Source organism: Symphalangus syndactylus, chromosome 22 (assembly GCF_028878055.3).
Source record: "Symphalangus syndactylus isolate Jambi chromosome 22, NHGRI_mSymSyn1-v2.1_pri, whole genome shotgun sequence".
Classification (NCBI taxonomy): domain Eukaryota; kingdom Metazoa; phylum Chordata; class Mammalia; order Primates; family Hylobatidae; genus Symphalangus; species Symphalangus syndactylus.
The window spans coordinates 51,762,618-51,779,010 of NC_072444.2; the positions used below are offsets into that span (position 1 = coordinate 51,762,618).

Consider the following 16,393-nt stretch of genomic DNA (forward strand, 5'->3'; position numbering starts at 1 on the left):
TTTGGGGCTGAAGGCAGAACAGCCTCAGGTGCCCAGGCCCAGAACGGCGGGCATGGCTTACCGCGGACCATCCAGAATCTGCTTGGGCTGCTGTGTGTCAAGCCCCTGCCTCCCTCTGACCATCCACCCCGACATACCCACATCGGCCCTGGTTTTGCCCTTAAGAACTTTGCAGAACAAGTTTAAGCCCCTTTGCGTGAGAGGCCTTTGGTGTCTCTGACTGATCTCGTCCTGTGGGCGGGATGGTTGCCTGACAACCTCACCAGGGCCTGCAGCCCTAAAGATTTTTGGGATGTGGGGAAAATTACCTTGCATGAGCCCCTCTGTGCCCTGGTATTTGCATCAGGGCAGAATTGGGTTAACAGAATATCAGGGAGAGCCTTGGCAGGGCAGAGAATTTAGACAAAGGCAGTTGAAGGGTGGCAGAGGAGGGAGGGAGCAGTGGTGTGTTTTTTGCCCTGGGGGGTAGTAGGCACCGTCACCGTCTTTCCCACTGCTGCTGGAAACACCCGCCAGCTCAGGGGAGAGGGAGTGGGCTCCTCCACGCAGATCTGCCCCCTCCTGGGCAGCAACATTGTACTAGTCCCCAGGGAGCCCCGCAGAGCCTCCTGCCAAGGGGCTGGTGCTTTCTAGAAGTCAGTAAGAAAATATCATCAAAGAGCATCAAAAACATTAGCACTAGGAGAGAGCTTGATCTCCACATCAGGGCCTTGAGGACAAAGGAGGGGCAGTGACTCGCTCAAGGTCAGGACCTTTGTTCCAGTCAGCGATGCTGGAGAGCAGGAGTCCAGGCTCTGGCCTTCAGGCCTCCACACTGCCCCACACCAGCTGAGGCAAGGAGCCAGATGGTCTGTGTCTTTCTTACTCCTTTCTGTGGCCCCAGGGCCTGGCAGAGTAGGTGCTCAGTGAATGAGTGAATGAATGACCTAGTTCTGAAATCATTTACTCAATTGTGAATTTGGTTTGCTTGTAGAAAGCAGCGTGGGTATAAGCATGGATCTGGAAAACAGCTGGATCTGAATCCCAGCTCTGCTACTTACTGGCTGTGTGACTTTGGCCAAGTTACTTAACCCCTCTGTGCCTCAGATTTCTCATCTATGAAATAAGCATATAATAGCACCTGGCCTACAGGGATGAGATGGGGTTAAATGAATTCACAGTGGTGTACTCAGCTCTTAGAATGGTTCCTGGAACACAGCGAGCTCTTGTTAAGGGTTCATGACTGATTTCTTCCCTTCCTCTCATTTCCATCAAGCATCTTGCTTTTCTGCCTGAAGTCTGGGGTTCTTCCTTTGTCTTAGGAAAGTCTGAGCCCACAGATGCAATGATGCCGGTATCTGTGGGTGGCAAAGGACGAGGGCAGTCGAGTAGCTGCTGGCAGAGAAGCAGCAGCCCTGACAGTGAGTAGGGGCTGAGGTCTGTGGTTCTCAGGAGGTGCCCAGCCCTACTTCCCAGTCCTGCCAATCCCCCATCCTCGGAGGGGATGGTCCTGTGCTAGGTGTTTAGGGGAGGGCCCAGCCTCACCAAGGTCCCTGCGTCCTGAGCAGGAGCAGGAGCTGCAGGGGCTGCCAGGCTGGAATGAGGGGTGGATGAGAAGTGTTTCACCAGCACCTGGGCTGAACCCTGTTGGGTGACTAGCGTCCTGGAGTGGGCAGGACCTGTCCATCAACCAGCCCCGGGCTGGGCACTGGAGGTGGAATTAATTTGGAGAAAATAAAGAAAGACGGTGTTGCTTGAAGATGTGAGTTTGGGACTAAGAATCAAGCCCCATGAGCTTATGGATCAGGAGGGAGCATCAGGGGCCTGTTTCTGTGGGCACAGGTGCCGGCTGATGCCTGGGTCCCCACCTGGTGTGGCCTGAAGGCCCTTCACTTCCCAGGAATCCTGCTGGCAACCAAGCGCCATATGGATTTTCTAAATGAATGATTAATGCCACCCCCAGTAAAAAAAAAAAAAACAACAACAACAGCAACAAACCCAAAGCTGGAACGCTCACTCCTGCAGCCTTCCCCATCTCAGCTGATGGCAACTCTCTCTTTCTGGTGCTCAGACCCAAACCCCAGAGTCATCCTTCATCACCCACAAAACCCTGGGCCCATTCCAGCAGCAGTTCCATGCACTCCAGCTTCACATGTGCCTTCAGGATCTCCTTGCTCCTCCACTGCTCCCACTGCCTCCAGCCTCCACTGCCTCAAATCTGGGCATATGCATTGCTTCCTCGCTGGCCCCAGCAGCTAGCTGCCTTTGACCTCCTACAGTCTGTTCTCAGCCAAAAACCAGAGAGAACCACTTAAAATGTCAGGCAGATCAACACCTATATTCAAACCTTCACCAGCTCCCTATTTCACTCAGAGCCTAAGGCTGAAGCTCTTCCTCTCAGGCCTCGCCTGCCACCCCCTCCTTGTTCAGCTCCAGCCACATGGGCCTCCTGGCTGCTCCTCCAACGTACCAGGCACACTTCTGCCCAAGGACTATGCCCCGTGGCCTGTAACACCACCCCAGCAGGTCACCGGCCCCTCTCCCCTCCTTCCAGCTCTGCTCACATAGCACTCACTCTGCAAGGCCTCCCGGACCATCTTCAAAACTGCACCCCCACCGCCCACCCCTGCTTTCCTTTGCGCCTTAGCACTCCTGATCCTCTCAACGCCCACTATAACTCACTGCTGTATTTTGTTTAAGTCTGCCCCAACTGGGCTGTACCCATGGGGGCAGGAATTTTCATCTGCTTTGTTCACTGATACTCAAAGTCTTGGGCAGGAGGATGTGGGTGCTGCCCCATCAGAACAGAATCTGCAATTGGCACCCGGTAAGGCTGCACCTATGGGTATCGGCTGCACCTGGTTGGTGGAGGGCGCTGGACAAGCATGTGCTGAGTTGCCAGAGGGAGGAAGGGCATGGGGTGGGTACCTGCTTGACTGCCAGGTTGACCAGGTCGTAGCGGTGGGCGCGGCGCAGTGGCAAGCAGAAGCTGTAGAGGGCGTGCAGGGCGGCGCAGAAGAAGCTGAGCAGCCCGATCTGCTTGCGGTGCTGCAGCCAGTGGTCCAGCCAGTCGGGGAAGCGCTGGTACTTGGTGCCACGCCGCAGCTGCAGGGCAGCCGCCAGCACGCCGGGCAAGTACACTAGTGACAGCAGCACATAGGCCACGCACGGCAGTGTGGTGTTGACCACGGACACGGGGAGCTTGAAGAACTTGTTCTGGCTCTCCTGCACATAGGGCTGCAGAACGTCCCGGACGAAGTTGTAGGCATAGAAGCAGATGAAGAGCCCCAGGGCCAGCAGGGTGGGCACCTTCCAGGCCGGGAGGAGGCGCAGGGGCATGGCCTCCACCTCCCGGGCTGATGCCAGGGATCCCATGTCCACGGGCATGAAGCCCATGGCGAGCGCCATCTCCGAGACAGCACGCTTGGCTTCTGGCTGGTCACTGCAGATAGGCACCTGCAGGAGAAAAGTGGGGCAGTCAGACGGGGTCACAGGCCACAGGAGTGGGCAGGGCCTCACTGAGCAGCTGAGGGAACTGAGGGCCAGGGGGGCAGGGACTTGTCCAAGTGAGCTGCCAGTCAATGGTACAGGTGGGAGCCAGTGGGGTTCTAGCTCCCAGGCCAGGGGTCTTTTCTCTGCTGCCCAGGCCTCCCAGCCTCTGGCCCAGCTGCCCAGCCAGGCCAACTACTCAAGGAGGGAAGCTGCCAACAGTAAGCGTCTTGCTCAGCTCATGGACATCAGCAGCCACAAGCAAAATGCTCATCCAGGTAGTCCCCATGGGCCCCCGACATGGCTGTCTCCAAGCCTGTGGCCTGCCCTGGGAGACACTCAGCAAAAGAGTTTTGCATATGGTGCAGAATGGGCAACTGTGGCTGCAGCTCCATCCCTCAGTTCAGAATCGCCCCCCTTGATGATGTCCCTCGGCTCAGCAGAGCCCTCAGCCAGCACATAAGGCCTTCTACAAGCCAGCTGCAGCCTGCCCTCTCCGCCTTGAAGCCCACTGCTCTGACCCACGAGGTCCCCCTGCAGGCACATTGGAGTCCTCAGATCTCAAGGCACCCCGTGGGCCTTGTTGACACTGCATTGGTCAGTCTAGTCTCGAAACACAGACTGAACACCTACTCTATGCTGAGCTTTACATATATGATCTCTCAGCCTTGCCATGAGCCCGCAGGTAGGTACTATTGTCTTCATTTTTCAGGTGAGAAAACTGAGGTCTAGGAGCATTGTTTCCTATCTCTGTGCCTGTTCAGATTGTTCCCTCAGACTGGAATGCACTCCCTGCTCCCTGAGCCCGGCAGCATGAGGTGGGCCCAGGTCAAAGGCCTCCTCCAAGTCTTCTCCAGCCAGCTTGCTTGCTCTGTTCCCTCCAGGCCCTGCACCCAACTCTCCACTGTTCCTCCTGGTCCATACCTGGGAGTCCCATGATGCAGCCTGCATTTAAGGTGCTGTAGTCAGGTGTGGCTGGGCACCTTTAAACTGTCCTACAGAGCCTGGCACCTGGGCTCGACTCACTGGTGGAAGTTCTCACACATGGAGTCTGGCATTCTTTCGCCAAGAAAATGCATTAAAAACCAAGGTGGCATTAAAAACCACTTTGTCTTGGTAAGAGCGCCTCGTGGCAAGAAATGTACGCAGCTCTAGCTGTTCCGTGGAGCCATTATCTAGCCCCAGAAAAACCTGCTGTTGACTTTTCTGAGAAATCAGTTCTTGGAAGCCCTTAGAATAAACAAGATAAAATTTGAGACATGCCTGCCTTCCTCAGGGCCCGGTACATAAGTGCGTTACTTTCCTCCTTCTGAGTCCAATTCTAAAAGCCAAGTTTCTCTCCTTCTTGGCTCCAAATAGCAAAAAGCCATCAACCTTTTCCTCCTTGCCCTCTAGGAAACCCTGTTACCATAGCAGAAAGAACATGGGTTTCAGATCCACAGCAGCTGGGTTCAAATCCCAACTTACCAGCTGTGGGATTTTGAGTAAGATCATTAATATCTTTAAGCCTTAATTTCCTGTTCTGTAAAATGGAATTTTGCAGTGATGCAAGATTAGCTATGATAATATACCAAAAAAGCCTGGCATGCTGGCAGCACTCAATGAAAATTAGCCATTTATATTTATCGTTATGATGGATATTATTCCCCCAGAACCTACCTGCCTGTTACCATCCCTCGGGCCAGCCTGCAGGGTCCAGGCGGAGATGACATTGAAGGCCTTGACCACTGTGCAGGTGGGGAAGAGGGAGGCCAGGTACTCAGCATTGGATTCACGATGCTGAAGGTGCTCTTGCTCTGTAGGGTTGCTCACATCCACCAGGATCTTACCCGCCAGCTGGTCACTGAGACTGCACAGTGAAGAGTAGTGCTCCCGGAACACAGCCACAAAGATGACCTCCGGGGAGCTCGCTGCCTCCTCCTGGAAAGTCACTTGGGCCGCTGAGGGGAACAGCCCGGCTGTGCGTTTGGGGTTGCGGCTCCCCACCACCACTCTGAAGCCAGAGCCCACCAGGCGTGTGGCCAGGGAGCGGGCAAAGTCCCCGCTACCCAGGATGCCCACTTTGGGGGCCTCATCGGGGACCTTGGCAAGGCTGCTGTCGCTGTCCACCAGGTGGAGGCTGATCAGTGGCTTGTCCATCTCTTCTGGCATTTTGTTGGCTGCAAGAGAAGTCAGGAACCTGGTCAGTGGAGGGCTCCTGGACTGCCGCTTCTGCCACCTCCCTCCTCTTATACATCGTAACTACACGGCAGTCAGACATTCACCCAGCAGGTGTTCACCAAGTGCTACCACGTGTCAGCACCGGGGAAACAAGCTGAGCACAACACAGCCCCTTCCCTGGGGAGAGCTCAGACTCAGGAAGAACAGGGAGGACTTCTGCCTTCCACCCTTTTTCCCTCCTGCTGAATTATTTCCTTGGGAAAAACTGGCAGAGTGAGAGTGCTGGGAAAGGGGACTCTGGAATTTCCACGACCAATGTGATGCAGTGCCATACTTCTTTTCAAAAGGATTAGGCAATGGACAGTGTCACTAGGCAGGAGTGACCATCTAACCCCAACCTCACCATCGCTGGGTGTTTGATGACCAGGAAGGGTGAGCATGTCCCTATGCTTGTCTACATTTTGCATCTTGGAGCAGTTCTTCTTATGCTCTCCCTGAAGCATGGTGAACAGCTTGGGGGCAGGACCTCATCTCATCTGACCTTGGACCTCACTGTGTATCATAGCCTGGCACGGAGGCAGTGCTCAGTGTTTGCTGAATGAATGAATGAATGAATGAACACCAAACTCTGATCTCTGAGGGCAGGACTGAGAGACAAGTGAATGGGCCCCAAAGATAGAGTGGGTGCCCTGCGATCTTCTTTGCTGGGCCCAAGATGTGAGTGGATGTGGAGGAAACCCTGAACTCAGGCCAGCAGTCTACAGTAAACGTGGATGGAAAAATTATTATATATTAATTGTCACCAACTTCTAACTAAAATTTGCTATTTCCTTTAAGTATGAAGGTAGGCAACATAATTTTTCATTAATACTGACCAAGATCATATCATAAATTTACCTGTAAATAATTTATCCTAATACTATTTAAATTGAGCACAAATTTAAAACTATGCTAGCCAGGTGTAGTGGCTCACACCTTAATCTTAGCACTTTAGGAGGTCAAGGTATGAGAATCACTTGAGGTCAGGAGTTCAAGACCAGCCTGGGACACACAGGGAGGGCCCATCTCTTAAAAAAAAAAAAAAAAAAAAATTAGCCAGGCACAGTGGCACACGCCTGTCATCTCAGCTACTCAGGACGCTGAGGCAGGAGGATTGCTTGAGCCCAGAAGTTGAAGACTGAAGTGATCGCACCACTGAACTCCAGTTTGTGTGACAGAGCAAGACTGTCTCAAAATAATAATAATAATAAAGTAAAAATAAAATTATGGTAGACATTAGATCTGCCACTAGAGCTTGTCATTTAAAGTGCTAATAAAGAAGCATGCATACTGCTACTGTAGTCTTTTAAAAAATATTTTCACTGTGTTTCCATATAATATGTTTCATTTGTAACCCTAAACTATTTTATTTGGTGCATGTAAGAACATTATTCTGAGCAGAAGTCCACAAGCTTCACTAGCCTACAGTTCCACAGGGCTCAAGAACCCCTGCCCTGACGCAGCAGAGCAGCTGGAGTGGCTTTCAACACCCTGCCTGGGCGTCTGCCTCTTCCCACCTTTCCACGACACTCTCCTGGAACCTCTGGACACCTGACCAGGTGAGGGAGTGGGTCCGGGGACTGACACAAAGATGGGCCAGGGAGACCAGGAGGCTGGGCCTGGCTCTGCTATGAAGCAGCTGTGTGTCTTCAGACAAGTCTCTGTGCCTCCCTGGGCCCCAGCTTCCATCTTTGTCAATGGAGATCACAATCTTTGCTCTCAGATGACAAATAATGCAATCTCAAGAGGTTTTCAAAACTGTGATTGTTCCTTTTACAAGGCAGCAGCAGCAGCAGCAGCTCCTATTAATGGATGCCTACCATATACCCATTGCTGCTGTCAGGCCTCTCCTCGGGTGATGGGCCTGCGGTCCTCACAAGAACCCCAGGAAGTAGATTCAGTTATCATTCTCACTTTACAGAAGAGGGAACTGAGGCTCAGGGAGGCTCAGGAACTTGTTTCAGGCAGCACAAATAATTGACGGGAGGAAGAGCAGGAGGCAGGTCTGTCTGCCTTGGCAGTCAGAGCTTCACTCCGTCTTACTGCCCAGACAGAGAACAACGAGCTTTCCAGAGATGGCCCAGAGAGCTGCAGAGCTGGGACCACACTGGCTGGGCCGAGAGGCCAGGTGGGTGGAAGGGGGTGCATTCTCAATGTCAAGAGTCAGGGGACATGTGTTCCTGTCCTGCCTCTGCCAGAGTGGGAAACTCCCTTGGCCTCTTGCGCATCTTTAACGTGGTTTTGAAACATGGCCCTGCCTGTCACAGGATAGCAGGGATTGGCTGAGCTGAGACACTGACGGGTTGCTTTTGTGGGGATCATGCTTTCCGAGTCCACAGATGGGGGTGGCACACCTGCACAGACATGCAGGCACCTGCCAAGACACTCACGCTGGGCACAGCCACCCTGAGAATAGAAGACAGTATTTTCTGCCTGGTTCTGGGAGCGTTTCCTGGGTGGTGGGCTACATTTTGTAGGTGACAACGGGCCTCCTGACCCATCCTATAGTGAGTCCACGGCAGGCGGGTCTGCACCAGGCCCCTACTCAAGGCTGCTCGGTCCAGGAGCCAGGCTCTGGAGCCAGACCACCTGGATTCTGGTCCTGACTCTGCCTCATGTTAACTGTGTGACCATGGACCTATCTGTGTCTCAGTTTTCTCAGCTATAAAAGGGAGACCATCGCAGCACCTCCCTTATGGGCAGGTTGTAGGAGTAAATAAGTCAACAGTGCTGGGCACATCATAAGCACCCAGCAAATGGCATTCAGTAATCACTAAGCAAACAATGGCTGCCAACAGAAACGAAGCTCCGTGCCAGCAGCAGGGCCCAGGCGGAGGGAGGGCAGAAGACCCTGCGGGCACCCCTTCGGCGCCGGGGAAGGAGGATGAAGAGCTGGGTGACAGTTATGTCAGCCCAGGAGCCTTGCAGATGGCCTCAGGGCTCACAGGCCAACATCTGCAATTTGGGCTGAGGTGATTTCAAATCCCTCTTCTCCTGTGGTCAGGAGGGCCAACGCTCCTCTTGGGGTCAGTCAAGGCTGGGACAGATACACCCAGGCCTGTCCCCAACCACAGGGAGACACAAGCCCCGGGGAGTTATGCCCTGATGGGGAGGAAGAGTAGCCACCCTGAGGCCTCCAGACCATCTTTCCAACATTTGCTAATGATTTGGATGATCCTAAGTAGGACCCCTCTGGGCAGAAGCCTCTCCTCTGTCTCTGCCCTCTCTCTCCCCGCTCCCTCCCATCTCCTGAGTGACTTTGTGCTGAACATTCGTAAGCATATAAAGATGAGTGAGAAGCGGTCCCCACCCTGAGGGTTTACGATCTAGTGTGTGTTAGGGGAAAAGGGGCTTGAATAAGACCCGCCGCCAGTGACTGGACATGGGGCAGCTAGAGACAGAGCTCAGGAATGGCACAGGTGTGGCCCGGGCTCTTCTCCAGGGGGCAGCCGAAGGGGAAGCCAGGGCAGCTTCACGCAGACATGCATCTGAGGATCCCTGAAAAACCTCGAATGATTCACCTCAAAACAAAACTGAACCAGCCCAAAGTGAAGCAAGGCAAGAAGATCCAGATTTTGAGTCCTGTCTTTGTTGAACCCCAAACCTAATCACAGATGGGAAGGGATTGCTGGGGCTGGGCCTTGAGGGTGTTGCTCAGAGCCTGACTCGGTGTCTGCTCCCTTCCAGGGAGCTGATATGGAAGCCGCTGCAGCCGAGGGGAGCTGGTCCCACCTCTGCCCCTAACTGGTGCTGGGACATAGAAGGTCCCTGGGCCTCTCTGGGTGGTTTCTCTAACAGCAGCTGCTGTACCAACTCAGCTCCAAGCCCCTTTCAGCCCCAGCAGTCTAGGGAACTATGAAAAGTCCTAGACTTATGGTCCTAAGGGGCCCTGCTTTTCAGCCATAGGATAAATGCAAACTAAAAGTTAAGCACCTCTAAAGCTTCTCTTGCCACCAAAATGCAGTCTGCGACAGGAAACGCCAGGTTGTAATGCTGCCTTGTACTACTCCCTAGGCGGCCTCTTCCTTGACCTTTCTGATGCAGGGACAGAGCCACTTGGCTAGGAGGAGTCAGGCAGGTGGGCTGTGGGTGGGGCTGCTGGGGAGAAATCATGGCCTCGCACACCATTCAGTAGCTGGGTGCCTTTGGATGAGTTACATAGCTTCTCTGTGCCTTAGTTCCCTCACCTTTAAAACGGGAACACTAATTATACCTCTCTAAAAGCTGTTTGAGGATGAAATGAGTTAATATGTGTAAAAGCTCAGAGCTCATTTCTGACTGGTTTTATGTGCACTTGTGTTTCCTAACCTTGTATGCATGTGTGTGTTTGTGTGTGTGCACGTGTCCTATTTTTGTGTGCATGTGTGTTATGTGTACTCTTCTCTAACTTCTTCACTGACAGTGGCCATGTTCAACTCTTCTGCCCCCTCCTGATGCTCAGCATGAACCCTCCTGCTGAAGGCTGGCAGGGGTTGGGGGCAGGACAGGTGGTACATGTCCTGGAAGTCCCAGAGGCCTGTCCCTGTGGCCTGAGGTGAGGGTGTGACTAACCCTGTCTGGGCCCTGGTTCCCTGAGGGTTCTATTTATAGAACTGGAGAGGGAGCAGACGGGATCAGATTGCAGCTCTGTGGGCCAAGGCCTGTCTCCTGCACGTAGACCTGCCCACCTCTCCTCCCAAGCTGTGGACAGAACTGCCATGGAGGATCGGGTGTCCTGGTCCCCTCTGGGTCTCTGCCCAGGCTTGTCTGTCCCCTCCTTCTTCCCGGCAGGGCTACAGCCTGTGTTTATGGCTGGGAGCCACGCCTGGCCCATGGGCCTGCCTGCCAGCTCCTGTCTGCTCTTGCGCAGGCCACTAACGGTTGGCGGCATGACATCCACAGCCGCGTGGCCTCTTCTTCATGGACACCGATCACCTTTCAGACATGAGTGGCCAGGGCAGGCTGTGGCCACAGAGGGTTTGCTGTGAGGTCAGTAAGGATTGAGGTGCTGGGGCCACTGGCAATCAGAGGCTGGCTGTGGCACCCTGCAGCCAGATGGAGGAGGGGTGGCCTGCAGGCCAAGAACGGGGCGCCTCCCACGCCTCCCATGTGGGGACTGACTGAGCAAGGAGAGAGAAAATAACCCAGTTCTTGTCCTCAAGTAGCCCACAGTTATCTTCAATTTTTAAAAAATTTTTGTTTATTTATTATTTATTTATTCATTGAGACGGAGTCTCGCTCTGTCGCTAGGCTGGAGTGCAGTGGCGCGATCTCGACTCACTGCTACCTCTGCCTCCCAGGTTCCAGCAGTTCTCCTGTCTCAGACTTCTGAGTCTGAGTAGCTGGGACTACAGGCGCGTGCTACCACGTCCGGCTACTTATTTTCAATTAAAAAATTTTTTTGTATCTGGTCAGTAAAATTACATTTGGGGGCACATGTTCCTATCACATTTGGGGGCTCTATTTCTTTATAAGTAAAATACATTTAAAATGTACACTTATGCAGCAGTGCCCTATAATGTATGTGGTATAAGTAATATGTAAACAAATGTAGGTGCAAGGGAGGCTCTGTATGTCCTCCCTGCTCCCAGGGAATGAGCCTTAACAAGCCCTGAGGAAGTGCACACACACCCTGGAGACCTTTGCCCCATGGGAGAGCCAGGCAGTGGACTAAAGTGTTCAAGGTCTCCCGACATGGGCACTGACTTTGGACAGCAGGGACTGGGAGGATTCCTGCAGGAGGTGGGCCTGAGCTGAGCTTTGACGAATTGAGAGTGAGCCCAGGAAAAGCACTTCAGAAAGAGGGGCCTGCATTGAACAAAGGGGGCCCAAGATAGCCCAGAGTGCAAGGACCCATCAACAGTGCATGTCCCTGGGTGAACGAGTATGTGCCCACAGCCGGCACCAGGGCTCAGCAAAGCCACAAGTGAAAACATAAATTCTTGCACACAGCCTGGCCAACATGGTGATACTCCATCTCTACTAAAAATACAAAAATTACCCGGGTGTGGTGGCGGGCGCCTGTAATCCCAGCTACTCCGGAGGCTGAAGCAGGAGAATCGCTTGAACCTGGGAGGCGGAGGTTGCAGTGAGTGGAGATCAAGCCACTGCACTCCAGCCTGGGCGACAGAGTGAGACTCTGTCTCAAACAAAAAAACAAACAAACAAAAACAAAAAACAAATTCTTGCACAGAACTCTTTTCTAGACTGAAAACGTGTAGAGAGGGAAAGAGGAAGGACCTGGATCTGGGGTCTACCCTGAGTTATCTTCTCACTGGGAGGTACTGGACACGTCGGTCCTATCTCTAACCTGTTTCCTCATGTGTAAAATGAAAATACCGATTTTCCCTCAAGGGCATGAAGTAGCCAAGGGCCATATACACCTGGGGCATTGCTCTGTGGCTGGGATGTTTCTGGGAGTTCTTCCCCTGTGGTCTTTTTTTTCACGTGCTCATTGTCCACCCCCCGCCCCCACTTCCCTGAGCTTTGGGAGGGCAAGATTGCTGTGTTTTGTTCCACATGCACCCTGAACCCCGCACCATGCCTGGCACACTGTAGAGGTTCTGTGCCTCTCTCTGCCTGACTGCACACACCACTGGAGCCTACGTAGCCTCTGGGGGCAGAAATCCTTCCAAAATGCAGTACAAAATCAGATCCTCATCCAGCACCCCAGGGATCACCCCAGCATGCCTGGGGTTCATTTTCAGTTTTCACAGAGCCTTTGTATAAGCTCCGCCTCGTTTCTCATCCTCAGGACCTTGTGGGCACTGTCTGTCTCCTGCTTGCCTCTTAAAGCCCCCCAGGTCCTGCTAATTCGCTGCTGACGAAATCGAAAGAGCACAACATCGAGAAAGTGAAAAGCCAACTCAGAATGGAGAAAAGTTTGGCAAATCATATAACTGATAAGGGGACCTGTTTCTAAATATCTGAAGAACTCTTACACCTCGGTATTAAAAAGACAAACAACCTACATAAAGTGGGCAAAAGACTGGAAAAGACACTTCTCCAAGAAAGATACACAAATGCACATGAAAAGATGTTCAGCATCATTACCCCTCAGGGAAATGCAAATGAAAACCACAATGAGATACCACTTCACACCCACTAGGATAGCTACAATGATATATTTTTTTAAAAGACAGGGAGGATGTGGAGAAATCAGAACCCTCCTACACTTCTGCTGGGATTGTAAAATGCTGCAGGCACCGTGGAGAACAGCCTGGGAATTCTTCAAAATGTTAAACAGAGTTTCTATATGACCCAGCAACTCCACTCCTAGCTATGTATCCAAGAGAAGGAAAAACGTATGTCCACACAAAAGCATTTTCACCCATTATTCATAATACCCAAAAAGTGGAAACAATTCAAACGTCCATCAACTGAGGAATGGTTAAACAAAATGTGGCCTATCCATCCGGTGGGTTAATATTCAGCCATAAAGAAAAACTAAGTACGCATCCATGCTCCAACAGGGATGAACCTTGAAAGCATTATGCTAAGTGAAAGAAGCTAGTTGCAAAAGGCCAGACATTACCTAATTACACTTATATAAATGTCTAGAATAAGCAAATCAATAGAGACAGAAAGTAGATGAGTGGTTGCCAGAATGGGGGATTTGGAGAAAATGGGGAGTGACTGCTCACAGGTACACAGTTTCTTTTTGGGGTGATAGAAATATTCTACAATTGATTATAGTGATGATTACACAACTCTGAATACACTAAAATCATTGAATTGTTTTATTTACTTTTTAAATAACTTTAATGAGCTATACCTCACATTACCATGCAACTCACCATTTGAATGGGTGAATTGCATGGTAATGTGAGGTATAGCTCAATAAAGTTATTTAAAAAGTTGTTACTTAAAATAAAAAAGGAAGTTGAGATAAGGCAGACCGCTACTAGTGTGTGTAAACCAAGAGTAAACATGTTTTGGATGAGAGCTTAAGCACGCTCCATGAGCCTAAGTCATTGGATGGATTTTGTAACACCAATATTGGTGGCTGCTGTGGTTTGGAGGCTTGTCCCCCCAAAACCTCATGTTGAAATCTGATCTCCAATACTGGAGGTGCACCTAATAAGAGGTGTTTGGGTCATGGAGGTGGATTCCCTCCCTGGCTGGGGGGCGGGCAGAGGAGCAAGTAAGTTCCCTGTTAGTTCTCACTGTATTAGTTTCCTTGAGAGCAGCTTGTTAAAAAGAGCCTGACACCTCCCTCCCCTCTCTCTCTTACTTCCTTTCTCCCCAGGTGATCTCTGCACACATGTTGCAGATGAGGAAATGGGACTCAGGAAGGTGAAGTGACTTGCCCAGGCCACCAGCTAGCAAGTGGTCAGGTGGGATATGAATCCACTCCTCTGCTGGGCCCTTGCTGGCTGACCTTGCAGGTTACTAAAGTGACTGATACTAAATAAATCCAGAGCATTCAAATGTTTGTCTTCCTTTTGAAAAAAACCTTTTCTCTTTACAAATTCCCCAGCCTCAGGTATTCCTTTATAGCAACACAAAGACCACACTAACACAGTGGCTCTGCAACCTTCTGAAGTTATGTCCTATTTGTTTTCCACATAATTGAGGTTCCTAAGCCCCATGACCTCTGGACAAGTGAGGCTTATATAATCAGTACCATTACCTGTTGTTGTCGTAAAAATGGTGCCTTGGGCTAAACTGTCCTCTTGGCCTTTGCTCACACAGCTACTTCTCTGCCATCCATGCAAGCAGAGAGCCATTACAGGGCCCAGGGGATGATGTGTGTGTGCCAAGTGCTGGGGTCTGAGGTCCACCCCACCAGCTCCCAGGTCAGTGAACAGGGCAGATGTGTTCCAGGGGGAGTGGGGGAGGCACCGTCTGCTACTCACCCACATGGCTGAGGGTTTATAGAAGGATGTGCAGGTGGAAACATGCACACAGCTGCAAATCTGCTAAGTGGGGCATTAGATCCCTCTTCCTCCTAAAGTCATCCCTTCCTTAAGCAGGTAGAGGATCATTTCAGCCCCTGGGACTCTCTAAATAACACAGCTGAAGCCACAATTGGTCACTGAGAGCTTCCCTAGCCAGGCCAGGCCACTCCCCACGATGTAACCAACAGGGCTTGGGCTCGGGAAAACGTTAGAACACTCTGGATTTATTCAGGATCAGTCACCTTAGTAAACTGCAAGGTCAGCCAGCAAGGGCCCAGCAGAGGGATGGATTTTCATATCCCACCTGAGCACTTGCCAGCTGGTGGCCCGGCCAAGTCACTTCACCTTCCTGAGCCCATTTCCTCATCTGCACTATGGGGTGATGTTCCTCACTTTAATGAGGTGTAGTAAGGATTATATGAGACAAATAAAGTGCTATGCTCTGGGCCTGTTAAATTTACTCATTTTTTATTTTATTCCTCTCTAGGATATTTTGTAATTTTTTTTTGTCTGGGTAAAGCAGAAATAGATGCACCCAAATCAATACACGGTGTTCTCTGCCTAATGGAAAAATTTACTTTAAAATCTTCTTAAAATGTGCTCTAAGATAATGGCCTGGAGGTACATGCCCATTTCTCCCCAAGACAATTGGAGGAAAAGACCTGCTGCTATTTGGGACTCGGGAGTAGGAAGAAGAAGTGGGAAGAGCAGAGCAGGAGATCTGGGGTGGAGGGAAGAGTAGGAGGGCCTTCTGCTCAGGGCCACAGCCCTGGTGGCTGGGCACTGGGGCACTGGGGTCAGCACTGGCCTCCTTGAGCCCTCTAGGGGAATGCTGGTCCCAACATCTGGCTCCCTGCCAGAGAAAGTCATACCACTGGGGTCTCCAGGCCACTTACCCTTACAAAGATCAAGCCCACACCAACTGCTCCTCTGCCTCCATGGCCCTCCAGAGCAAGACGTCTCACTGGACAGTACTGTTTTCTTTCCTGTCTATCTTCTCCCCAACTCCAATCTCCTCAAGGTGAGAACTAAGTAAAACTCACTTTTGCAAACCCCAGCACTTAGGACACATCAGGTCAAACTTGAGCTGCATCAGGGTCACCCGGAGGACTGATGAAAACATATTGCTGGGCTCCACATCCAGAATTGCTGGTGCTGCTGGTGTGGGGACCACACCTTGAAAACTACTGCAGTAGGTGCTCAGGAAAGGGCTGTGGAAGGGGTGAATGAACTAACCACTCACTTGCATGCAAGAGCAACTCAGTTTTGACTTTTTTTCCCCTGGGTCTTTACAGTTGGCCCAGCTCCCAGCCCACTTGGTCCAGAAAGTCCTCCCTGCTCACAGGGTCTTCGAGTATCCATGCTGTCTCTGAGCTCCTCTAGGTCTTGAGGGTCACATGTATATGCCCTGTCCCTACACACCCCTTGGCTGCCCAGAGCTGGGTCTCTCAGGTGAGAAGAAGGCGATCAGAGTCATCGTGGCATTTTTAGCTGAGTCAATAAAACAAACCCCATGTGGACCACTCCCTGGCTACATGTGGGTCATTAGGCCCACTGCGGGCCTGGGAGAGGAGCAGTTCTAGGGGACCATAAAGATCTTGGGGATCCAGGAGCCCCCTAACACCCTGACTGGGAGGATATTCCCAGAGGACAGAGTTTCCTGGCTGACCAAGAATCCAGATGGCCTGCCTGCCATCCAGGAATCTCTCACTAGTGTGCTTTGACAGCCCAGCCTGGGAGAACTGCTCACTGGGACAGTTCATTACTACCCATTGCCAGCGTATGGGAAGGATGATGGTCAGTGCTGGTTGGGAAGGGGAAGAGGAAAGCCCGTCAGTCAGCACCAA

General features: G+C 51.7%; 1 protein-coding gene across 3 annotated transcripts in view; it reads right to left on the reverse strand.

Annotated features, from left to right (window-relative positions):
- The window catches only part of STEAP3 (STEAP3 metalloreductase), a 41,717-nt gene that overhangs the window by 14,409 nt on the left and 10,915 nt on the right, over positions 1 to 16,393 (reverse strand). For all 3 annotated transcript variants that reach the window (XM_063631306.1, XM_055261159.2, XM_063631307.1), the window contains exons 2-3: positions 5,128 to 5,627; positions 2,908 to 3,435 (exon numbers count right to left, since the gene is read on the reverse strand). In XM_063631306.1, the coding sequence (XP_063487376.1) occupies positions 2,908 to 3,435; positions 5,128 to 5,619 (1,020 nt within the window). In that variant the 5' untranslated portion in view covers positions 5,620 to 5,627. The remainder of the gene's footprint in view (positions 1 to 2,907; positions 3,436 to 5,127; positions 5,628 to 16,393) is intronic.